We start from the raw sequence: 26,941 nt of genomic DNA on the forward strand, positions 1-26,941 counted from the left end.
CAACGAAAAGGGAACACCAGAAAGGGAACAACAGTGCAAAAACAGGTGTGCTGGTTTGTTTGATAGGAGACAGAGTAAACCAGGGCATTTGTAGGGCTGGAGACCCAGGCTTTCTACAAGCGTTTGAAAGTAAGCAATCTCTAAGCAGCTCAACTGGGGGGCAAGGGAGAAGTAGAACAGGCAGGTCACTTTTACCTCTTCCCTGGTCATGACTCCAGATTGCAGTGAAAAGATACAAGGCAGCATGCAAGATGGAAACAGGCTTTTAACATTTAGGACATCTGAGAAAGAGAGAGGCCCTGGCAGTACAGATAGGCTAAAACTGGAGAAGGCTCCGGGGTAGTCCTTCGTGTTTGGAGTGTTTTGATAACCATTTTCTTTATCCAACAGAAAATTAAAGCAAAACACCACAAAAAACTGTGCAAACAAACTCCCTGCACAGTTTAAAAAACCCAGAATAATCCTCTCCCTCTAGCATGGGGGAAAGTAAGTGTAGATTTGCAGTCCTGACAGATGACAACAACTAGTCACTTATTCCTCCTAAGCACAAACCCCTTTATTACATATTCCATGGAGTCAGGCAATTTTATGCTCACATATATTCCTGCAGTTTGACTCATCACCCCAGCTGGAACTCCACTCGTTCCACTTATTCTTCCTGACCTTGTAAAAGACTAAATCAAATGCATTAAACTAGACCTGATGGCTCTATTTTATTCTAATGATCTGAAGTAGATCATCAAGGTGCTAATTATAATGGTTTGTAGGTTCTGATCAATTCTTAAAATGTATCCCCATGACTAAATTTCTGGTAATACACAAACTTATCCATTTCACTGAGCTGCTCTAAAGTGTAGTTCCTCCAAACTGCAGCTTCCCTTCCAATGCAGTGATGTAAAAAACTCCACCATACTCCAAAATGCAGTCCAAACAGTCATTTACTTAATCCCTAATTTCCTGTTACCAATAAGACCGGGTCCTTTAGTGCAAGTAATCAACCAATGAGATCTCTCTACTATTACTGCACATTTTACTGAGCATTGCAATTTCTATGCATTGACATACCAAGGCAGTCTCTTAACAAAACAAAACTATGAGGCCAGGTACAGAAATTATACTTTTACTGCTGTAAGTGATGGGAAACTGCTTTACACCCGTAACAGAACAGAAGTTTGGTAGACAGATCGGTTTAAAAATGGCAGAAGCCGGCCTAAGATTTTCCCCCTCCGCACCAAAAGACGTCTGTGTTCTGTTTGCTACCGATCTAAACTACATGTATGCTTACAGAAAACCACATAAAACTTAGATTGATTCTGCCTCAGGCTTTTTGAATGTCTGTACCTAGCCTGCGATGACAGTTTTTGCTACTGTTGCTCCGTGGTACACCAGTATAATGAGGATCACTGAAGAAACCATGATGTATTCAATTTTGATGACGGTGGTACCAATACCCACTGTCAAATTATCATTGCTAAGCGTTTCTTTCCTTGTGCTGAATAGCTTCATCTCAGTATTGCCTGGATACAGGTGGAGTCAGCTTGTCTTCATTCAGAAGAGAATTTAATTCAAGCACAATAGCTGGCAAAAGATGTCTGCATTCTGTCAACGGCACAATTCTGGCATTTAAGCTAGTGGTGTCTTGCAGTCTCTGTTAGGAGCTTGGCATAGCTGTTGAATAAAATGGGGAAGAGAACAGATGACAGTTCTAAAAGTGCAGAACCATCTCTAGAGATTGCTGCACCTTCCTGCCAACTCTCAAAAATAAAACAAGCAGTAACTTATGGCTGACAAACACATGTTCAACAATCCAGAAAAATGAGGAAAGAAGCTTGCTTATTATGTATTAATAGGAAAAAAACTATCCAGAAGCACTGACAATAATACATTTAAAAAAATGATCACTACCGTTTCTGTGCCATATTTTAAAATTGGATCAGCCAGGTCTAGGACATTACATCTGAGTTTCCCTAGGGGAAATGGCTTTTCAAAACCTTTAAATGGTTTGAGATAGGAAAGGGAAACTGAGTATCAGGTAGCACTTTGTGAGACCAGTTGTCTCCAATGCTGGTGTCTTGAATACTGTCTAAGTGGGAAGAGGCAGAGCTCTTGCTCTGTGCATGGTTGAGTATTAGCATTGTGTTTCACCAGCCACGAAAGGCACATGGCAACATTACACAATGCCATTAGTCGCTGCTATTTGGATCTGGTCAATACACCTGTAGAGTTGGCTGCTGATCTTTGTTGGAACGAATGGCAGACAAGCAGACAGCTTTCCTTTGCTGTTGTTCAATACTTCCATTGTGATGGCACACACAGATTTCACATCAGGGCTGAAGCACACACATACTAGATTGCTTACACACATACACACACACACGACAATGTAGTCAGCACCCCAGAGACTTCACTCACTTCTTCTGAAATGAATCTGCCAATAGGATTATTTTAAATTAACTGTGAACTCTCCAAGCAGAAGGCCACCTAGCCTGTGGATTTCTGCAGGAAGGTTTTGTCCCTTGAGGAGCTCGGAGCTCCTCAACCAGACCTCCCAAATACAGCACAGTCTTTAAGTAACAAATAAATGTACAACTCAGCAAAACCAAATGGTTCTGCCCCGTTCTGGGCAGGAGGGAAAAGCCTTTCAGCTCTGACCTCAACAGATACGTCAAAGATTACATTGTTCAGTTCTGAAGATAATATAATAAAATTCTGACATACTAAAATCAGGTTAAATGACACCTGTGACAAAACTGGTCTTTAAAAGTAATACTCTTTTGTGAATGCCTTAGTATTTATGACACAGGACCAGCCAACTTAGTATTTATGACACAGGACTAGCCAGATATGAACCAAATACCAGCAAGCTTTTGTGCATGCCTGTCAAATAATGCTACCAATGTACCTCAAATGTTATCCAAAGCTGAAACCTATACCAAACAGATTGCCAAGAGAGCAGCTTTCTGGTACTTTGCAATGCTGACAAATTGTTCAGAAGAGGCCAAGAAACAACCGAGTAAATTGTTTTCACTTCTGTCTCAAAATAATTTGAAACTAAGACCCCACAGTTGAGGCATTTGTCCACCATCTCCACTTCATCTAGCCCCTGTACAAAATGATGCAACAAATAAATGTCTCTACATTTGATGAAATTTGCCTCAGGGACATTCTTTCTTCTGGACACTATATTAAAAAAAAATTCATTTCCTCAAAGGAGGAATTGTAGCAGAAACCTCTAAACATCCTCTATTTCAACAGTGGAGCAGGGAATCAAAGAAAGGATATTCTGGCGATGGATGCCACTCAAGCACAACTACTCATTTGGGCCTGATCACCAAAAGAAAGTGCCTGCCAGTTTTCTTTTTGGCAGTTGCTACATATCTACAAGGCTCCAGGCCCAAGCTGATATTCCAAAGTATTTTATTCTTATGATTTGAAACTTTTAAAACACTGGCAGCTCCAAATGGTGCTGGCTGAAACTGCTGGACTCAGCTCCTCTCGCAGCAGGGGGCTGATGAAGGTGTTTTGGCCTCCAATTCTTGATGGAAAAAAGTTAAATTTGGGGGAACCACCTCCTCAATCCATTCTACTGCTCTCAGCATCCCATGCAACCACAGCATATGAGAACTGGTTGGTGGACTAGACAAATGTAGTTTTTCACTCCAGTATGCTAGGGACAGTTGAACCTGTAAGATTCCACACTTTCCCTGGCTTTAGATTAATAAAAGAACATTATGTCTAAAAAAAAAAATCAAACCTGTGTAATCTAATGCATTTAGTCGTCTCCCTTTCAAATTAAAGGGGGGGGCGTGTGTGTGTATATGGCGTTCACTCTGTTTATTTGAGAATTTATAACATCTACTTCCTCTTGTCTGTGAATAATTGATTACTACAGGTTACAGTCCAGTTCTTATCATTTGGAACCGAGTTGTTTTCCCGAACAAAAAGCAGCGTGTTTAATTCACCATGCAATACTCCCTTAGAGGATTTTCTGAATAGTAAAAAAGTTTGATATAAAACTCAAGTTCCACAAAGTGACTTGCATATAATACATTCCTGAGTCACAGGGTATTCATTATGTAGACTGAAAGCGATATGCAGAATCTAAAAGGCGCTCCAAGATAACACTTTAGTGAACAATCCTATTATTCCTGGGCGTGTATAATCGGGTGATTACTAACAGCTGTTTGCAATCTTGTTATATAGGGAAAATGTCAAGAAATTGCATGTAAAGACCCCAAATTATGGGAGAACAGAAGAGAAGAGACAATGATTCGAAACAAAACTGATTCAAGGAAAAGAACAAGAAAGATTCAGAATACTTTGGCAGCTCTACTATTTTCAGGTGTCACAGATTTTCAAACATGCTTAATAAGATAATTTACATAATATTTGGGGTTCAGACTAGCTCCTTCGGAAGGGCAGGGGGTATGGAGACACTTGTTCTTCCCAGGGCTCCTGATGAAATTAGCACCCTTACGTAATAGATGTGCAATTACTGAATTTGTATGAGATGTGCATGAATTTTTTTACTGTGCACACAATGCTCCTTCCACATATATGAGAAAGCAGACTAGTTGTAAACAAACCCAGACAGTGCAGTTTTAAAGCTCTGAATCTTTCGAATTAGGAGCATTTCTGATGCAACTGCTAAATCAAGTATTCAAAATAAAAGAAGAAAGCAGATCTCCACGTAAATGTTCCAATTTATTCACATTTGGCCAATGACTTCTTCAGTCTCGTCCCTGCTCTTGTTCTGATCAAGCCCCTGCAACCAGCTAGCTGCTATTGTACAACTGTAATGAAGCATAACCCCATGAAACATCAGTAGAAAAACCAACACTTCCAATAAGGGGCTGTTTATTCACACACACAAAAACCTATGCAAACAAGATGTTGTATAAACTGTCTATTGATTGCTCTTGTGAAAAGTTTCATGGCCCCAAGAAATCCCTGTTAGTTGTGATGCAGACTGAAGCTTATTATTATTATTTTTAAATAACTCAAATATTAGTTTGGAAAGGAAGAAAAATATCTTTAGTTTCTTTTGTTTTCTTAATCCTACTCACGGGACTCTGCAGTATCTGAGTGACCCTCTTCCTTTGCTCCATCATGTTGAAGTCTTGCCTTAAATCAGGAGACATGTTCCTCTCCCGGAGGTACTCTGGGTCATTTTCATTGATGCGGTCAAAATACCTCTCCTTGTGAAGCATGCTGGGAGGGGGAGGAGTTGTGATCACCCCCTGATTGGCATCAGCACTCATACTTCAATACTGTAGATTATTCTCTTCACCTGGAACAATAAGAGGACATTTAAAAACATCATAAAGCAAAACTTTATGAGCCTAGACACGCTTTTTCTCACCCCAGCCAGGCAAATGACAAGTCCTTAAAATGCATTTGTTACAAGGAAAAAATGAGGAGGGGAGGGGAGGGAAGGGCAGACAAATTAAAACAAAAATATTTGTTACATAATCATTATTAATTAATTTAAAAGCCCGTGGAAATGCTCAGTTATGACTTCAAACTTATCTAGTCAAGTTTTAGAAATGCAACGGTTGTTTCAGAGGATTTATGTATGTTCAGAACATACAGAGCATTTTATAAAAAACTTACCCTTAACATGTTATAAAAATGCATTCCCTCACACTACTGTGCTCTTCCATTTTTTGGCTTGCAGATCTTCTATTTAATTCTGTTAAGATATCAGGATCCCTACATCCTACAGAGTCAGAGCTTGCTGCCTAACTTAACTGAGGAAGTCGGGGCAATCCTCAATTACAGCACTGCCAAACCATCTCAGAACTTCGGAAAATCAATTAAGTTCTGGTTACATTAAAGATTGCCAGTGGATCTCAACAGGCCACCAGATGGTGCCTCAACACTGAGAAGGACCTGCAAGAAAAGATCTTGCGACTGTTTCACAGAACTACAGTTGCACAGTTACTGAAGATGCATCTACAGTGCTAATTTTCTTCCATTTGTGTGTAACTTATTAGGGATCTGGGGTTGTTGTGTCCTGTGGAAAAATGCGATTTCTTTTTCCCCTTTAAAAAAGAAAAATGTGGATTCTCCCCTTTGAAGCAGGAAACTGTGGGCTTCCCCTTTTGCAAGCATCTCTCTTCCAGCCTGCAAAAAGAGTGCAAAACCTGTCCAGAGGGGGTGGGGGTAGGCCCCGAGAATCTGAGACCAGCCTGGCTCAGGCTCACTTTGCCTCCTACAGCCTTTGGGGTAAGTAGGACCTGGGGGCAACTGGAGGCTCCCCTCCGGCATGATTGGGGAGGGGCATGGGGCTGCAGGTCAGGAATGAGGGGCGCCAGCAGGGCTGGGATGGGAACTGTGGGAAGAGCTGGCAGGGTGGGCAAGGGTAGGGCAGAAGGGTGCGGGTGACACTGGCAGGACCGGAGGGGGGGTGTGTGCTGGGGAGCAAGGGGCACCGACATATCAGGGCTGCTCAGCACCACAAAGCAGCAGGTCTAGCTGCAGCTCAGCACCAGCCACAGCTGGACCTGCATCCTGGTGAGTGAAGGCGGCAGAGGGAGCTTTGATTTTCCATGAGAAACCAAAATCAAATGCCAAGATATATAGGGATTTAGAATTTATTTTATTATAGTGATTGAGGCACTGGTAGGCTTCCAAACTGCTTTAAAGTTGTAAATATATCAATAAAACATTGTGTTCAACCAATACACACACATACATGCTCAGTGGTGTTTCATTTGGGTAAAAACACAGATTTGGCGTTTTTAATCAGATAATTGGGGGGGGGGGTAAAGAGAGTTTTGGATTTTTCAGAGACCTTTTGATTTTTTTTTTTTTTAAACGGAGAAAACCAGGATCCCTGGTAATTATATTAAAGATATTATATTAAAGATGCCTTCTTATCCACACTGAAACTAAGCAAATTATATAATGGGAAAAATGTCATGTATTGTGGTAGCAAGCTAGATTTGAAAATCTCACTTTTTAAAGAAAAAGTATGTTATGTTTAAAAGCAACGTATATGTGCAATAAATGTCAACATGGTTAGAAGCAGACATTTAAACTGTAATGAATGCAATGGACCGTGATCGAGGGTCAGGAAGCTAGGGTGTAGTACCGAGATGATAGTTTCTCAGTCTCAAGAAACAAATTAACTGCTGAAGAAATAATGCTTGCCTCTACCATGATCAAGACTACTCAAATACAATAATATTGGGACACAGGAAAGGGTACAAGTGTGTCATCTGGTCTGCAGTGAACTAGGCGTTGCTGTTCTGTCCATGGAGGTCAAGAGGAAAACCACAGTCTTCATGAAGATCTCTATGTATGACTAACGAGAACACGGAAATCGATAAGAGGAAGATGTTTTGTGTTACACAGTGGTCCCCCATGTCACCACCCATTGCTAGTGACCACAGACTGAACCCAGACCCTTTACTCATATACTGCAGCATAGTTCCTCAAGCAGTGTAAAATCTTGTCATTTCACTGCAGACTTAAAAGAAATAACAGTTTATGCCAGGAAAAGATCTGCTCTCTCAAGGCTTGGCCAAGGAAACCACCTGCTTAGAAACCACTGTCAAAACTATTCTATGTCTTGGCTAGCAAGAATCCATCTTGAAATAGTGGAAAGCTATAAAACCTGCTCCTACTTTCCTTGCCCAGGAACTATGTTATCCCAAGGAGATTTCCTAAAATGCTCCTAAATTGTACTAATCCTATCAACCTGTTGCTCAGCTGCTAATCCACTTGGCTGGGTTGATTACAATTTATGGTTAGACTTCTAAAAATTACTGAAAAAAGTTTGTAGGACATTATTAGCTACTTTACGATTCATTCTTACAGTGGCAGAATAATCCATTCATCTATAAAGAGAAAACTTCAAATATGTGGCTGGCACTACCTACATTCTCAAAGACATTTTTAAATTGAGGCAAATTTCACTTTTTCCTTCTCTCCCATTCCCTTTTCTTTAGTTTGTTGCCTGAGTCAGTAAGGATAGAACATTTAAATCCCTGAACAGAGGTAGCTAGCTGTGTTAGTTGGAAGTCAAACAGAAAGCAGAGTTGAGATGCACCTTCTAAACTAACTCAGGGGCATCCAATGTTCAACTGGTGGCCCATGGCCTGCATGCAGCCCACAAGGGGCTAGTTTGTGGACCTTGGGCTCCTCCCCAGCTGCAACAAGGTAGGGATGACAACAGTCTGGATGATGAGAAGTTTAGTTTGGGTCCTAACGTCATGATCATCGAAGACATGATTTCAGAGCCATACAAAGGGAACACTGGCAGAGGCTACATTTATAAGCCTTTCTTTATAAGTCTCGCTTCCCAGGCCCTTAATTTTTCCTGCTCTCCACTGGACTCTTTCCAATTAGTCCACATCTTGCTTGCAGTGTGGAGTGCTGTACCCAATTCTGAGCCCTAAGTAAGGCCTCACCAGTGCTGAATGGAGCAGAAGAATCAATTCGCTTGATCTGCAAATGACACGCCTGTTAATAAGGTGCATAAGCTTTCATGAATCGGAGCTCAAATCCTTGTACTGAGACTACATGTGCACATTACCTTTGTTCAGTGCCCGCAGCCATCCCATCCGGAGCTACAGTGTCAAACGTGGGCTGCTGCATGACATGGGATGCTTGCAGCAAAACACTTCAGCACTGTGACAGAGGTATCTTTTTTAGATGGCTATAAAGACTGAATGCTTGGGGTTATTGAAAACTCCTTGTCTGCTAGAGCCTCTTATCAAACACTTGCAGTATATTTTGTGATTTACCCAAATAGAGATTTCATTAACATAAGCAGCTACTTTTTAAACAGAATACTGTAACTCTTTATCTCCTGTCCTAAACTCGCAGGAAACACTGTGCACTTCTAGTCCAGTTCCACATCCCACCTACAGAGATGGCTATGTTCCACGCCAGGTGAAGACACCCCCATATTATTCAGCTTGGAAAATATTCCAGAGATATTAAACAGGCAGTTTGTCTCTTCCCATCTTGCATAAAGGAGTAAAGGGAAAACTTATTCAAAAACATGCATGGATTTTGCAAATATCAGTATCTGCCTCTTCTTTAGCATGTGACTGGTAGCGATATACATGAGAAAGAGATAGAGAAACCCAGGTTCTACGCTCCGTGAACTTCTGGACAGGATGGTCAAAGTGGGTTCTCCCTTGAGGTCATCTACAGGTTTCTAGCCCCACAAGCAGCAATGTCAACTCAACTGTTATGCTGCTACTGGCCCCAGGTCCCTCTCCTCATGATCAAGAAAGAGGGAGAGGGAGAGGGAGTTTCTAGGACCTTTTTAGCATCATTAGCTACTTGGAATTGGATGCACACGATGAAGAGTATGCTGGCTGGGTTAATGGGACATATTATAGGGAGCAACATGGGGAAAGAAACAAAAAAATGCCTATGTAGCAACCTGCTTTGGGATCAGGAACAGTCAACAATTGAAAAGGACTAAGGATCAGATTTGAAACAGTAGTTAACCTCACATGGGTGCACTGTGTCCTCTCCCAGACACTTGAGACAGCTGTCTTTCCCTACATTTCAGCTAGGTAGATCTGCATACCTAGTCATGCCAATAAAGATAGTGTTAAAAAAAAAAAAAAAAAGGACCAGCTGTTATCCAACTCTGCTTCCTTCCATTAGCAAAGCACCCCCTCTACCCCCCTTACTCACATGGACCTGGACCCATCGTTCAGTACAAGAGCAAGGTAAAAGGTAGTTATGTGCATGTGTGTGGCAGAGGGGAAGGGGAGGGATTGCTCCTACAGAGCTTCATTGCTGCTTTTTTGTACAGCCCCCACAGTCTGCTTCCTGCTCGGCTCTCAACTGTTTTGAGTGGAGGGAGAAAACTTAAAGGAGAATATAGACATTATTACTTACTACTTAAAATGAAGTTTTCGATCATAAAAACTTCTAATTCATTCAAATACCTCAGAATGGGTCATTTCAGAACTTTGCCAGTTGATCATGCTTGCCAGGTCCTCATCCTGCATGCACAGGTGTACTGCACATGAAAGGAGGTAGTCAGCAGTCTGTGGTGCATTGCCATACTCACATATTGGACTATCCTTTAAGCCAATCTTATAAAATGTGGCATTTTAAACCAAATCCTGTTTAGTTTAATCCGTAAGTTGCAGGGGAGCTTGAACCCGGGTTGATAGGGTGTTGGGCTGCTCATGAAATACGCATGACCCAGAGGCTAGAGGGGCATGGCGACCACCCACAGGCACAGGCGATGGTGGCGGTGGGAGCGCAGCAGCAGTGAGCAGAGAGCTCCTGCAGGTGGCCACAGCTGCAACAATGGCTGAGGGGAGCAAACACCAACCAGTGGTCAGCGACCACCAGCAGACACCCCTGTCAGCGGCGGCCAGCAACAATCAACAACTGCCTGCAGATGCCTCCGGCGGTGTTGGCAACAAGAAGGGGGAAGGATGGCAAGCGGCAACCACCTGCAGGCACTGCTGTATTATGTATTGTGTTAATGCATCCTGTCCAGGAACTTGAGCACATGAACCCTACTGGAGAGGGAGGAAAGATGGCCACCTATAAGTTTATCAGGGGTGACCACCAGGATCTGGGGGAACGCCTGTTCACCAGAGCGCCCCAAGGGATGACGAGGTCGAACGGTCACAAACTCCTGCAAGACCGTTTCAGGCTGGACATAAGGAAGAATTTCTTTACTGTCCGAGCCCCCAAGGTCTGGAGCAGCCTGCCAGCGGAGGTGGTTCAAGCACCTACATTGAACACCTTCAAGAGTAAATTGGATGCTTATCTTGCTGGGATCCTATGACCCCAGCTGACTTCCTGCCCTTTGGGCAGGGGGCTGGACTCGATGATCTCCCGAGGTCCCTTCCAGCCCTAATGTCTATGAAATCTATGAAATCTATATTTTGTAGGTTTTATCCTCAGGATAACAAAGTGCACTGTTTTATTAGAATAACTGTTGTTAAGGATTGGATTAAATGCCAAGTACGAAAAAGCAATGTAGTAACAGAGAAGTCTTCAAGGCTGGGAGGGAGGGAAGAACAAAATGCAAATCAAAACCAAGCGACTAAGATGCTAGGAAATACTCTTACAAAAGGAGGCCACAAGAGATCACCAAGTGCCTGTGGTGGGAGCAGCACTTCTAGTTAGGCAGTGCTGGGGAGTCAATTGACTTCATAGTTCATTGTAATCTGACTGATCCCTTTGAAACTCTTCATGCCACAGGTGCTAAGGACCCTCTCTTTTTTTTAATGGTCTTGATGTTCTGCCAATCAAGCTACCCTTTCTTCTGCAGTTCTGCAGGCTGTCATCTGCTCCTGGTAATGAAGCTCCTATCTCCAATCAGCCCTGCAGATTGTTCTCAACAAATTCCAATAAAGTTGTAGTTGTTTTTCCTTCAATCTTAAACTGATTAGTATAGTGCTGGGCCCCAAGCATATTAGTAAAGCTACTAGTTTATTTTTAGCTGGAGAAAAATGTGTGGTTTTCCATGTGAGGATGCATTGTACTATCTGCACCCCCCTTTTCAAAATTCGAGATCCACCTGTGGCTGGGCCCTTCCTTTCAAAAGGCCACAGGTAGGAAGGACATAGACGTCTGAAACAAACTCTACATTGGCATTAAGCATCTTCACTTCCTCTCTCCTGTACCAACACCTCTCTAACTTTTCAGCCATGCAATGGGCAACATTTACCTTGCAGTTATCCCGAGTGACCAGCAGCCTTGCTGCAAAATGGGTGCATTCCAGCCTGAGTTAGAGCAGTTCGGGCATTAACCCACACTGCATCATGGAAGCAGGCATCTAAGGATTTTGCATGTGAATGATATAGAGGTTGGGGGCAAGACCAGGGCAGTGGCTAAGACTGCAAGGTAGTTATATTCTCAATTGACCATGCTTCCATATTTACTCGAATACAAGATGAGGGTTCCCCCCCCAATCAGCATGGGGAGGACACCTCTCATCTTGCATTCCCATACAAGGAAACCACATTAAATATGCTATCATTAAAATGCTACCGAAAGCAGCATGTGCTCAGTAATGGAAACCAACTATACTGTTGTTTAAATATAGCACACACTACACATGATTATAAAACACATGGGCCATACTGACCAAACATGCTGATGGCATGTACTGCAGTCCATCTGAATAAGATATAGAGTAGTGCCCCTTGAACTCACTCTCCCTCAACACCTACTCTTTTCCAAGTCATGGTGAGCCACTACACTGCACACATTCTAGCTTCCTCTTCACTCTTACAGCTGAGCTGTGCCTTTCTTTCCCATTTCCAATGATTCCTTTTTCTTCACCATGCTTAAATGTTTGGTAAACATCACTGAGCAGGACCCCAAAACAGTTCACCCAGAATCCCTCGGTTGCCCCCTCTCTCAGCCTGCTGCATATGATTGGTGTGATCCCACCCTTCACAATGTGGAGCCAGACCAGGATGCCCTGCACCTCATTTATATATACACATTTTTGAAGCTTCCCAGGACTTGTGACAAGACCACCACACTAAGCAGTGTTGAGCTGTGGGGTTACCATAGCTTGAAATGCTGTTGACCCTGCTGGAGCCTAGCTTAATGAACAATATGGCAAATAATAAGCTTTTTGGCTTGGGACTAATATCATGCCTAATTTGTGCTATATATAAGCAGGTATAAATGTGCTCCTTAAAAGTATGTTTATCGAGTACTTGTGCTGAAACTTTTAGCATTTTCAAAAAAGGTAAAATGTATCAATTCTGGATTAATTAAATTTATGGGTACTATATGCAAATTACTACAGGTAGACTTATTTCAATGTCAGTGTTTTCAAGTTTATTTGTTACTTCCATGAGCGTGTCCAGATGAGCATGTGCAGGCACTTCCCCAGGGACAAAACAGCAGTGGCATAGAGCTGCCTGCGAGGCATCACAAAGCGTATGTTTCCACTCCTCTGAATGTATCCCATGTGTTCAGGGAGAGCTGGGTGTGACAGTAAAGGACTGGGGGGAAGGGGCTGTAAGGGGAAGAAGTTGAAGGAGGCAGAGGACAAGAGGGCAACCTGACCCCCCCCGCCCCCCGATTTAATTTTCCCTGTTGTAGGGGACAAACTCAAGGCAAACCTCCAATAATTAGATTCTACACCTGGAAATTTATAACAAATTCATAAATTTTCCATATATAGAACCTAATTATTGGGGGGCTGTTTTATATTCAGGGTTGTCTTGTATTCAAGTAAATACAGTACTACCAATTAAACCTTTTGGTCTTGAAAAAAAGATTTCCAGTCATATAATTATTAACTTTAATAGTGATGCAGGCCCATATAATTAATTCTGTTCAGAGTAAAATGAATTCAAGCAAGTAAAGCAACAGAACTCAATCAGTATATTTTCTCCTGGTCAGGAGATCAAAGATTACTGAGAAATGTAAAAATATTTCACAAGTTATTAGACAGTGTCATTTCGCAAATTTAGTAGGTCTGCACTTTTTATACACTGACAAAATGAAAAATACGCGTGTTCAAGCATTAGCTCTTCCCAAAATCATCTGTGGAATTGGAAACATTTATTCCATACTAGGTGGCTGTTACCATTTGTTCAAAATTATAACCGTTTTTGCCAATATATAGTAAACGCAAACTAGCACATATGTATAAAAAGAATATTCAGTAGAATGTGTGTACCTAAATCTGGCTGTAAAAAGGTCAATAGCTGCAAATATCCCCTCTGGGTTTCAAACAGAATATTTTAATAATTGTGTTTATTTGATTACCCCACTGCTAGTTCCTCTTCACATGGACCGAGCTGACAGAATCATCTTTCTGCCTTCTACTGTGCACTATTATGGCAGTTTACATTTTTTCTAAGCAATGAAAACTTGAACGCATTTGGAACTGGAGGATGGTTTTTTGTTAAGTACCCGCAAAGCCATTACCATAATGTAACGTACAACAGGGCTATCTGTGCTGCATAATTAATAGTTCAATACATCCTGAACCAAAAGATAATAAGTAAAGCTAATTTACCTTTTATACACGATTGACTGACTTCTGCACTCTGTATCTAGTTGAAAGTGGTACATAAACAAAGGCTAGTTGCCTGTGGTTCAAGCCACGTAATTCTTCACTGAAGTTACCGGACTGGAGAAAGCCACTGCAACATTTGAGCATTGTACAAGGCACCTGATGGTACATCCAATGCACGTCTCATTAGTTAACACTGGAGTAGGGGCAGTCTGCTGTAGGTGCAAATACTGTGGTGCCTCATCTGCAGAACAGCACGTGAGGATTTGGAAACTTAACTCCCACTAAAATGAAAAACAACTTGAATTACGTTGGATTTTTGCAGTATTTCCTGCATCCTGGCCAAAAGTTGCATTGTAATATGTTGGCATAACAGGAGGAAAACGGACAAGACATAGACCACACAGGTCCAAACTACTGCTTAGCAGTTGATTTCAATGCTATTTTGCAGGGATTTACAGAAGCTTACAGAACAAAGACAACTCATGCTGAGTGAGTTCTCAGGAAGATGACGCTAAGGTAGCAAATAAAATGTCATCTGCAAGTGACAAAAACTACAAGACATTATTTCACAAAACTGCACGTTCTCATTTTTCCTGGCACACTGCAAAGTTTCTGGAGGTGACTGTAACATGCTGGTTTGAAATGACAAACTGCCTAGATCTCGTATTATTCAAATAAAACATTTATGAAATTAGGACAGAAGGACTCACACAAGTAAAATGGCTACAGACGTGGGCAGGAAAAGGAGAGAAAGTTGAAGTGTGTAAGTGTAGGCACTCATGTCCCTGAAGTCAGCAGATAATAGAACGGCAGTTGTGTGAGAAAGGGGCAAATGCCGGCAAGTGTCAGGAGAGAAGGGGAAGCTCCAAGATTCAAGCCATGAGACACGGGCTGTCTACTTCAGATGCTCCCATGTCTTCTTCCTTCTTGGTGAACACTCACCTCTCCCACCAGTGCCTACATGTAATTCTAGTGCCATGGGAGAAGGGTATTTTAAGGGTCCTTTTTCCTAGTGGTTTAATTAAAACTTATATTTTTAAAGATACCGAACAAATTAAACTTTGTACTAATGGAATAGCAACCTGTCATCGCCAGAATACCTTAATGGTTTTGTTGTTCCACCTTCCCCATACCTTGTTATTTAAAAAGAAAAAAAGAAAATCTCACATTTCTGGAGAGCATCTGGCAGTTTTGAAACATGTTTAGAAATGCACAACTTTTGGAGTCTGCACCCTAGCTGCATTTTGGAATGTCTGTCTGGTTGCTGATGTCTGTGCTAAGATGCCACAATAACTGGCTTTATGTGACTGGTATTGATACTGCAGATGATTGTAATTTTGAAAACAAAAATTTTAGATAGAACTCACTGAAACGTTAAAAAAAGATTAAGGCATCTGTCAGCAGAAAAAGCTTTTAACAGTTTAATACAATTTAATATTTTTTGGACACTTTCACGGAGATCTCTTATCTACTCACTCGTGTGCAGCTTTCTTGCTGACCTTATCTCCATGTTCAAGTTCGTTAAATAACTTTTACTAGGCATTAAAGATTTTCTCTTTTTTGGAACTCTTCTTTGATGGTGTTAAATAAACCTATTCTTCTCCAAGCCTGCCCTTTTCTTCTACTTTAGGGATCATGCTGGCATATTTTAACGATGGATTCATATTATATTCACTTCTATATAACAGCAAGACTGATGTCAGAGATGCATGAATTACGACGCACTGCAGAATAAGACGTGGAGACTATATTTTGGAACAGCAAGGGAAAAGAGTTGTTCTCACTGTGACTTGCAGAGAAACCTGCTCTTATACAAGGCACAAATAAGCTGAACAGGAACAAAGGAAGCAAAGGCAGACAGAGGTCAATGTTTTTTTTTTCTTATAAGATTTTTCTAAGTTTGCTGTAGGGTAAAAGTTCTTCTTTAAGCTTTCATGTCTGCTCTGCTGTGCAAACAAAGGCATTCAAAGGTATCTGAAAACACACAGTGGCACGAATTCTTGCAGCACTGTCCACTGACCAGGGGGTGAGTCCCTTGAAACTATGTTCCTGCATTATTTCCAGGAGCTCTTCCATTCCACTGCTTTATAAAACTGCTTGCACAGATAGGTTAAGCAAGAAGGCATTACCAATAGTGTCACTTGTTCTCATGCATAAGTCTTTTGCCAACATCTCCAACTGGCATATGGAACTTTACATAAGCTTCTGTTTCATCTGCTACTTAGCTCTCTGTTGTATCTGCCCATCTCCCAGAGGCCTATGAAAGGGTACTATGATACTTGAAAGGTCGCCTATGTCTATCCCAACCATGTAGGTAGTCCAAGAAAAGATCGTGCTCACAAAAATTCTTGCATCTCACATGTTTCCTGGACCATCACGGCAACATCACCACCTCTACACAACTTAGAGCTATTTAATTTTGGAGAAAATGGAATCAAATCTTATTATTTCTAAGTGGTTTCTACCATCTAATCCCAGTGAAAACAAAACACACTTACTAGCACTACCTTAGGTCCTGGTGACCATGTTTTATGGAATGAAATGTTCATCCAAACTCATCAAATTTCTTTTAGTGCAAGTATGTACAGAGTATAAGACTGTATCCTACAGCAGGCTAAAACTCTGACTGAGGCAATATTTAGGCACTAAAGCCAAGAGACTACTCACAAATGTAAAACTTTCCCACCTTCTTAGGTGTCTTGTGGTACAGAAGCTTGAGTCATTAGATAGGGGGTTACTCCAAATGGTTCTGGAGTATAATGCAAGAACTTGGTAAACCACAAGTCTCCAACAGCATTTATACGCATACATGGAGATCCAGCGCGTTGGAGCAGGCTCGATTAATTTGGTCTGCTCCGCATGCGAGCTGATGTACTCGATGCTGCGTCGCATACATTTGTATCAGTGGTGCCTTAGCGCTGAGAAAATGGCAGCAGTGCACTAATGAACTAAAACACCTTACATGCATTTTAGTTCAAAAGTTCGCCACTGCCATTTTCTCAGTACTGATGTGCTTTTTGCCATTTATACAAATGTATGTACCACAGCACTGGGTGCTTTGAAAAGCGCCTGATGCTGGGGTGCAACCATGTATACAAATGCTCTAACTGCCTCAGTTTTCTCATCTATATAATAGGGATACTAATGTTTATTCAGCCTTGTAAAAGCTCTCCAAGGTCCCTGGCACAGAGGTGCTAAAAGATATTATCAAATGTGAACTTATTTCAAAGAATTTGTTAAATGACCTAATGAATATTTCCTGAAGGTTAACAATGCCCAAATTTCCTCAGCTGGTTCCCATAACTGAAATGATATTTCTTCTGTGTCCTCTGGGTTTCTTGTGTGATTATAAATCATGCAACTTTTCTTCTGAATTTAAAATCACACCTGAAAAAGTCTCTCAATAATGACAGGCCCTTACTTCCAAGTGTGTAATCTAGAAAAGTTTTTAAAATACTACAGCATAAGTGCCTTCAAAAAACATTAAAACTAACATTTCACCAAAAACCCTGCTTTTCTTTGTCTGGATTTAAAGGATTCTGCTGCAGTCTTGGCAACACAAACAGTGCAGCACTGCCACAGTTTCAATTTTTGGTACTCCTTAATTTTCACTGCCCAAACTACATGAAGTATAAAAACAAGCATCAACAGAAAAGGAAAGACAGAAAGAGACAGGCCCCAGTAAGAAGATCCAGAGTGGGATTCTGAATTTGAATGACCACTGAGGCATTTAGGGACCAATTACTGAAGAAAAGTTAAATTCTTTTTCTTTTTTCTTTTTTTTTTTTTCAATTCTCAATTAAGTTTGTTCATAAGAGATTAACAAAGCTGGGTTTGTTTTTTTTTAAAGAGTGTTATTTCTAACTTAGAGCCTAATTACTTAAGTCTTGCTAAAATGTTCTAAAACCAACAAGCAATAGCCACAAAGTTCATTCAAATCAAATGGTGATGCAACATCATTTATTGTTATCTGTCTTCATCTCTGGGGAAAGCTAGTCATGGAACTGTTCCCGTAAAACTTTTATGTATGGTAAAACTAAAATCTAACAAACTATAACAATAACAAATGCAACAAATGTTTGGTTTTAAATGTTAAAGACTCTACGTCAAAACTTTTGAGTTTTACAAATATTTCTTCTCTCTCTCTTACAGTGCCTACTGGGCTCCCAACAGCCTTTAGCAAGATCGGGTTCTTCACCCTCACTCAAACCCTCGTTCTGTTGCAGAGAGTCATAATGCAAGCCTACACAGTTAGCATGCCAGCTGTATTTCCTGGAAGGACTGAGCTTATTACAGTAAATCAGAAATCCCACAGATTTACACATGCCCCCTATGAGGCAACACTGAACTGTGAAGAATAGACTGGAAAACCTGTAAAACTCCTTCTCTTTTATTACTGGAATACATTACACTTCTCATAGTAGAAAAATGTTCATGGATGCATGAGCACATGAGAGGGCTTTTTGATTTATGGTGGGCTTGCTTATCTGTAGAAATGCCGTGCCTGAAACAGCTGCTTCCTTGGTTTTAATGAGGGGGGTCAAAAGGTGTGACGGTGGGCAATCCAAATGATAGACTTAAAGCAACTGTTAGATTTCACATGTGTACATGAGCAACTGATCTTGCACACCACTGTATATAGCCATTTCTTTTTATAGTCCAAAAGCTCTGGAGCCGCTCCTCGTAACAACATAGTATCAATACTGACCTTTAGCAGTCGCAAGTGTGACAATACTGACAACAAAAGATAGTCCCTATGCTACTTTTTTAAAGCTGCTGCCTACTTATGTGTTGAAACACTCCTGAAGAAGGCATCTGGAAATGCAGCCGGCAGCTTGTTCTAAGAGAGGTTTGTAACTAGACACCTGAGCGAAGAAAGCTGCAACAGGTCTTTGATCACAAATTGATCACGGCAGGGATTTTCTCTCTATGTGTATGTATAAAATAGGGCCCTAATCCTGATTGGGACCTCTGAGTATTGCAATTTGAAACGTGTTGAATAATAACAACAACAACAACAACAATCAGATACAGGGACTTTTAAGTTCCAGTTAGTAAAATGGCAGGCTTCAGAACATATAATGACTTTCTTCAGAACAGATATTAGAACAAAGCTTCTGCAAATGTTAAAAGAAACCCAACCGCTCTGAGACAGTCGTGCGCAGATGGACTACATGGTAATACTAAGTAATGGCATATTTTAAAGCACTGTTTGTGACATAATTAACCATAAGCTAAGAAACTTTATGAAAAGACAGTGCAACTGTACATCCTGACTCACAGTAACGAGTAAAGAAAAGTGGAAGAGGACAGCGTCAGAGATGGCCTGAAATTTCTAACTATAGCTCAAGATAGGACTTTCAGGCAACTGGTTCAGTAAAGATGGGGAATAGGCGATTCCAGCCAACCCTGCATCTCCCCTGATAGGCGGGCCTATTTAGCGATGATTAAACTTCCTCTGAGTACCAACTCTTACACCAGTGCTTCCCAAACATTTCCTCCGCGTGACCCCATTTATGACCATGACCCCGCCTGCTTACGTTGCAACCTCATTTGGGTCGCAACCCAGTTTGAGAGCTGTTGCCTTACACAACAAATGGGGAACCAAAACAGAGATCTTCACAGCTTCAAGCAGTCCAGCTTCTAAGCAGCTGGGGGCCAAATGCCCTGCCGGCCACACCAGCGAGCACTGCATACTCACTGACCACACACCACATACCTCCCCCCCCACTGCACTGCAGCATGCCCTCCTCCCAGTGCACCGTGTAGCCCCAGGCTCACCTTTAGTCACCTGGGATGCATTGTGCTGTCCTGCTCCCAGATCCAGGGAAGGCAGCAAAAGACAGAGAAGGAAGAGGGAGCCCAGAGACTCCAACTGTGGTCATAGCCAGAGCAATGGGGAAAGCAGCGGCCAGGCAGGAACCCTGGGGGCTGCAACTTAACTCCTCAAGGACTGCCAGTTGAACAGCCCTAGCTTCAAATACGAGCTATTACTGACTGAAGTGAAGGGTCACATTGTGGCTGGGGTCTGTAACAACACACATCCTCCTGACTTACACACAAGGGGTTAGTAACAAACGCTCGCCACAAACAGCCGGCAACTGGCTACCCTCTTTGTCCTTAGCTGGGTTTAAGTGGTCCAGGTCACATTGCATTTGTCCCCTGTATTGTGCAAATTTCTCCCTCAATATTTATATATGTATTTTTTCCTATAAGTGTATTTATAAACATGTATGTCAGTATAAGTGCTAATTTAAAAAAAACCTCACAAACAACTAAAAGCTAGAAGCCCAGATAGGATGAATTCATGCTACTACATGTGCTTTATGAACAGAGGGATCAGAACTCTGGGTAGAGGTGATATCTTTTATCAGACCAACCAGATATTTCCAAACAAAACTAGAAATCTTTATTTGCAAGCTTTTGGGCACACACACTCGTCTTCGGGAATATGAGAATTCAAAGGTTGTAAGGTTTCTTCTAGGTGGAAATGAAAATTCATGTCACAGGAGAGCTGAAGGTATAAGATCTCCTGTTTGAAAAAGTTTGTTTTGTGCAAATTAGGCTCTTTATGAACAGATTAATTTAGTTCTATAGAACTCAGCATGCCTCAGTGACCCCGAAGACTTTGCCAAGGGACTGAGGAACTCGCTTCAAAGGATGGCCCAAACAGGAGATGTGGTGATGTGTTGCATTACCCTTTCTAACCGATAAGCTGTCTCTTGCACTAGACAGCTAGTTGTGCAATTCACTCCTCCCTGCCCAAAGTCCCAGAATACAGGGTTTCTGCAAGGAACTTACTAGGGGCTCTCCAACCAAACACAGGCTCGGAGGTGCAGAAAAGGCACGGTGCAGCAGTCTCTGCTCACCTCTGCCATTTCCACTCACTGCAGCTCATTCACAACTCCTACCCCCACATTCCGTTAGCCTTCAGCAGGGCTGAATGACAGCTGCTTATTTCAAAGCTGGGGATGGGGGGGGGGGATTACGACAGCACAGAAGCGCATGTACTTCAAAACAATTTCTCCATGCATTACTATACCTTTCACATTGGCCAATTTAAACTTGAGAGTGTACCATTAAAAAAATAATACTAATATGCTTGCAGTTGGGACACTGAGTGCCAAATTCTAATGCAGAGAGAAGTTTGATGGCTTAGTTATGAACCCACAACAGAAGACAATGGACTGCAGGCATGCTAATACCCTCCCCTCCATAACTGCTCAAAAGGCACTAGTATGATTTATTTCCTAGTTCAAAACATTTTGCCTCATTTTGCAAATAAAATTGTTATGTTAAAAAGGCAAAAACTGAGGCTTTTGTACTACCCATCACATACTCAGGTGATCATCAGAGAACGCTGCTACCACACGTCTGGAACAAAAATAAGAGCAAAAAACCTTGCAACAAGCAGGGGTAAGAATACTCTGGTATGTAATATGCTGCCCTGGATTCAAGGAGTTGTTATATTGCTTCTCCCAGTATAATCCAGGATAATAGGCAGGAACAGCAGAAATCCCACTCAGAAGGTTTGTAGAGCATTTGCCAAAGATGTGCAGTGCTGGCCACAAGAGCTGTGACAGCTGTGTGCATCTTCATCTAGTCAGACTCTTATTAAACCCCTGCTGAAAATCCTAGTTCCCCACTCTAGTGATATACCTAAGATCAATCGTGGTATACGCCCCATGTCTCCCCCAGCTTGCCTGCACCACTTAAGATTTCTTCAAATCACTGTAAAAAGCTCAAATAGGTAATAAGTACAGAAGAAACACCAGTTTGGTCTGAAAGGCCCCAGGAAAGCCATATGGAGAACTCAAAGTTTTGTTCTGAGTCTACGTAACTGTACATGACTTCACATATAGAAATAGCTGTTTGCTGAACTACACAGATTGACCTAGTCTCTTCTTTCCATTAAGGTGCTTGAACAGCACATGCAACTAATAGAACAGCCAGCAGGTTCATAATTTCACATCCCTCTAATCATGGAAAACAAACTCAGTTTTTAAGGAAGTCAACTTGACTAAATTATTACTTCAGGGATATCTGGGCTATTGAATGGAGAATCTGGGACAATGAATGGGGAGTGGTGGCACTTAACTTGTGGCACACCAGCAAAAAAGGATGGCCACACCTGAATTATACTATTTGAATCCAAAGCCACTTCCTTTAAGACCAGTGAAAGGTGATATAGCAACCTGACTCACGGCAATTCTCCTCTCTCAATATTAATGGAATCCAAACAGCCAGCCTGATATGAACATCGCAGTACTACCTACTGCACATGGAAGGAAAGAAGCTCTAATGACAGGACAACATTAAGGCCATATATAAACACACACCATGGTCTAAGAAATATACTAGATCTTTTTATGATACTTAATGTTATCCTATTAATATATGTATTTTTGAATGTCTAGAAAATTTCAGTAGTACTTTTCCTTTCATCCTACAATTAAAGTTGTCTAATAAAATGCCCAAAATATTTATTGTTATGCAGAACAAGCAATGACAATGCCTGCCAAAGTTTTCCTTTTTTCCTGGCAAAAGTCCAGAAACCCCTTTTCTAACAGACTCCAGAAGTGCCCTGGAAGACTGTGTATAGCCAAACAAAATGAAGAATATCCAAGGATTTTCATTCACGGCAAATATAACAGATTATGATTTTTAGAATGCATTTTCTATTCGAAGAACTGATCCGAGACAAGAATCTGTTCGAAGGAGTAGCCAAAGACTGCTCAGAAGGCGATTTGGAGGTTATCTGTAATATTTAGAGTATTTTTTACCTGTATCATTCTGGCTTGGCAACTGATTGTGTTTGCACGTTTGGGGAAGAGAAGAAAAGGGTTTCCAGTTGCTGCCCTTAATTACTGGATGGTACGCCGAGTGTAAATATCAATGGACGTAACTTGAAATAAATATTCCCATGTCCTGTCTTTTTCCCCCCTTGGAATTTTGGCACACAGATTAGCATTCTGACTTCTGCCCATCTCATCCGTTTTATGCCCTCTTTTCATGAGAAGTTTCCCAAAACTGTTCAGGGTCCACACCCAAAAGAAGCCATATAGAGATTATGACAAATTGGTCAAGTTATACTGTACTTGCATTGACATTTTCCTATTTTTTTTAATTTAACCGTAAAAGCCAGAAGTTATAATTACAAAACCATCCTGTGTGTCACACAAAACCTTAACTTAATTATGTCTGCACTTCCTGAAGCAAGTTACATGGAACTTACAATTAAGATTTAATTGTATTTGTGCAATATTCGTTTTTGCATTATATTTAAGATCCATACACTTACAACAGATCTTTTAACCATCCTCAAAAGTCCGGCAAGCCAGAGAGAGCCATCTATCCACCATTCTATTTCTGTTATACTGAAAAGGCAATGCATATAAACTTATAACATTCATATAGACAGTGACCAAAAATGGAACTCACGTTAGCCTATTTTCATGCCATGAGCAGATTAAGCATATTATAGAATTTATATTCTTGAACTCCAATTTCTTTCCTTTTCCATTGCTCATCAATACAGATAGAAGTGACATTCTGGCAACAAATTAAGGTTTTCTTACAGGTAGAGTTTGCACTGGAAAAGAGAAAGGTTGCTGTGGGACAGGGAATAGTATATATAGCTTGGATGGTCTGTGAAAGTGTCATGTTCTTTGCAAACTGTCAAAACCTTTGCCAAGAGACAACCAACCGGTAATAATGGAGCATGTGTCGAGGTGAGATAAGAAACATGAACCAAAAGGTGTACAGGTACTGGCAAATACTATACCCATACGAACAAGTTTATTGGGCTAAGGTTTTACTGAATCATCATAACATCTACAGAAGTTAGGAAAGAACAAGTTTAAAGAGTAGTTAAATGTGAAGGGCAAGACCCCACATCCCACCCAAAAGCAGACTAGAACATATCAAGGGCTACTGGGTAGCTCTGGTTCCCCAACTGTCCCACATCATGTCAGCTAATACCTATGTTTAGCTAGCAGTACTCATCAGTGAATATCTGGGAAGTAACAGAAAATGTCACCTCTCTCAAGTATTTTTAAGGTGTAGAAGAAATACTCTTCCATTTGTGTAGCTGACATACAACACTTTTGGTAAACCTTTCATATGGTACAATAGCAGATCTGCAAATATGTTGACAGCCCTAAGTTATCCGTCTACAGATCACAAAGAACCTCTTTTGTGTACGTCAGAAGTCTAAGATATTCCATGGGGAAACAGCCTCAAAACACTCCAAAAATTCAAAATGAAATGAAGTGTTTCCCCTTTCAGTTATGTTTAATCCATTTAAAAATCAGAATTGGTTTAAAAGTTGTTCCTTGTTTCTTTGACCTTGATTACAAAATTGGATGAACTCCAAAACATTTTTTCACTGAAGGATTTCTTTCTTGTCATCTGATGATCAGATGTAAAGAACAAGACAACAAGATTTTACTTCCAGTCTCAAAGACAAGATTACAGCATAGCCCTCTAAGGGCCCAGCTACACACACAAATTAAATCTGGATAAAGCCAGCTATAGAGTTGTTACACATTTTCAAGCACTAGCTTTATGGGTGGCTGGCTTTTTTTACACCTGGATAATCATTTTTAGTGTGTGATAACTACTTTGTATACGTGGCTGGTCTAAATTTACTTTGTGATTAACCAGCTAATTGTGTAATAACTACTTCACACTTGTAGCTGGTCTTACTTTGCATGTGTGGTCAGTCTACGTTTATTACATGGTTAACCAGTTAATCGCATAATACATGTAATGTGTAGCAGGGGTCTAAAAAGACACAAATGTTCCCTTCTAGTAACTCAACCAGTGTCCATACATACACCCACTGTAGGTGTACATGCGCTTTAAGCACTCATGCTCAAGTTTTTAACCCCTAGTGCCCCTTGTGCCCAGTGTCTCCCCGTGCTAAGGGCATTAAGGGCAGCATGCCCTTTCCATTTCTTAGCTTACTCTCCAATTCAGAATCCCGAAAAAATCAAGGATGCTGAGGAAGATGACAAGGGTGGGATGTGGAATGGGCATACGAACACCACGTCTCCGAGAAGTCCAGTTACTGGAAGCAATTTCCCCTGTCACTTTACCAAATGCAGCATCAGCCTCAGAGGCTTCTGCGATGGAACGCTGTTCGATAAAGGTAGAGAGAAGTCAGATACAGAAATGTTACTTAAGGAAGCCAACAAATTCCCTGCATTCTGGTATTCATACCTCATTATACCAATGTCAAGTGCATTGAGTGGCTTGCCCCTCCAACAGCCTATTTCCACAACTGGACTGTCTGCAGAAATGGCTGTGGCTTTGGAACTCTCGGCGGAGAGATTTTTATGATAGGCTTAGTCCTTACGACGTGAAAAAAGCAAGGCTCTCTTTACATCAGCTCTCAAAGAATTAGGTTTTGGAAGAAGTACCACTAGGTTGGTCTCTTCAAATGGCAGCCAGATGCTCCCAAGTGCGGTCAGGATTAAAGCCATGACGCTCTCTCTCTCAGATAGTTCAGCCAGGCATAACTTTTTCTGTAAGCAACAAAAGGTTGCTTTAGTAAGCAACTGACTTTGTCAGATGCTATGTATGGACTGGTCCATAAAAATGGAAACGCTATTTCTAGCATCTGACGAAATATGTTATTGCCTACAAAAACTCTGAACCAGTTAATTTCTACAGTGATGCTCTGCCCTATCTTCTGCCTAACTTCAGACTAACACAGCTAAGCATGCCAGACAATCCAGTACGGCTGGTAGGGAAATCTCATACATCTCATGTCCTTGAGCATAATGGCAATAAAAGGCCTGCAGTGGTTGGCCCTGGGAAGCAAAGAGCTGAGTACACCTCACCCACACTAGGCCCTCTGAAGTCCACTGAAGCATGCCATGTCTAAAAATTCAGCAAGTGAAGCTGGTCTAGGCTTGTTGTTATAGGATGCTCAGGCCTGCCAGAGACTGAGGACTCCACAGTGGGCACTGGGAACAAGCCTAGAACAGCCTCAAATGCAAGCTTTATAGACTGGAGTATGCCTCCAGACTCAGATGAGTACTGTGCATGTTTGGTCCCAATTTTACAAAGAGGATCGGAAGAAGAAAAATAGAAAAAGTAGTCTTACCAAGCAGACTCCAAAAGGACTCTGAGGCTGCACTAAGAAGGATAATGGAGGCCCAAAGAAAGCACAAGAAATACAGACATCTCAAAGGGGGAAAAGCAAAAAAATTAAAACAAGGGCAAAAGCCTTCAAAGAGCTGTAAGCCAAATTCAGCCTGAGCAGACTGGGAAGAGCACTGTCTCAAGCCTAGGCAGTAGAGAGGAACTGAGGAGCAAGGGGTACACTGAACCCTCAGCACGAAGCACACAGGGTGAAGACCGGCAGGGTGCATATGCACTGGTGATGTTAGGGCAAAAAAGCAGCTAGGCTTGGGAGCTTGAGGCATTTGCACATCTCAGTAGGAAGGCATACCGATAAGTAGTCAAAGGAGGAATTACTTTTTTGCTGAATGTTTTAGAAGGAGGAAATGTCTCTCCCACCGAGAAAACTGGTTTGTAATTAGCCCGAGTGCTGTCCATTAAATATTAATGTATGAACCTGCATGCCCTACACAGCTCTTACCAAGTAAAGGAGTTTAATAGCTGATGCCTACACTCCGTGGCAGAATGGCAAACATCCACCGTGTGATCTGATCCACATTCATCTGAGGAGAGCTAAACACACGCTCTCTCTAAAAAAAGAAAACAACTCAATTTCCCAATTCTTTCCAAGGGGTCAAAAGTTTTTCTTTAATTCTCAAATCTCTAATATTCCTTCAGGATAAAAACCCATTGCTCAAGAGGAGGCTACGGCCTGTATAGTGATTAAAAGCTAAAGACAGCCTGATCCTGAGGGCAGAGAAGTACTCTGACCTCCCAAAAATGCCCATGGGAGTTGACCCTCCTGACCCCAAGAGCTGCGTTGGG

The 26,941-nt window shown here is 41.5% G+C and overlaps 1 protein-coding gene across 15 annotated transcripts in view; it reads right to left on the reverse strand.

Moving 5' to 3' along the window:
* Window positions 1–26,941, reverse strand: part of ADD3 (adducin 3) — a 157,721-nt gene that overhangs the window by 31,389 nt on the left and 99,391 nt on the right. For 9 of the 15 annotated variants that reach the window (XM_090056965.1, XM_090056952.1, XM_090056960.1 and 6 more), the window contains one exon: window positions 5,067–5,290. In XM_090056965.1, the coding sequence (XP_089913091.1) occupies window positions 5,067–5,261 (195 nt within the window). In that variant the 5' untranslated portion in view covers window positions 5,262–5,290. Of the gene's footprint in view, window positions 1–5,066; window positions 5,291–13,987; window positions 14,269–26,941 lie in introns of all 15 variants that reach the window. The other 6 variants (XM_090056958.1, XM_090056954.1, XM_090056956.1 and 3 more) reach the window with 1 other exon arrangement.

This window comes from Crocodylus siamensis, chromosome 7 (genome assembly GCF_052110815.1).
Source record: "Crocodylus siamensis isolate JL-2025a chromosome 7, ASM5211081v1, whole genome shotgun sequence".
NCBI lineage: Eukaryota > Metazoa > Chordata > Crocodylia > Crocodylidae > Crocodylus > Crocodylus siamensis.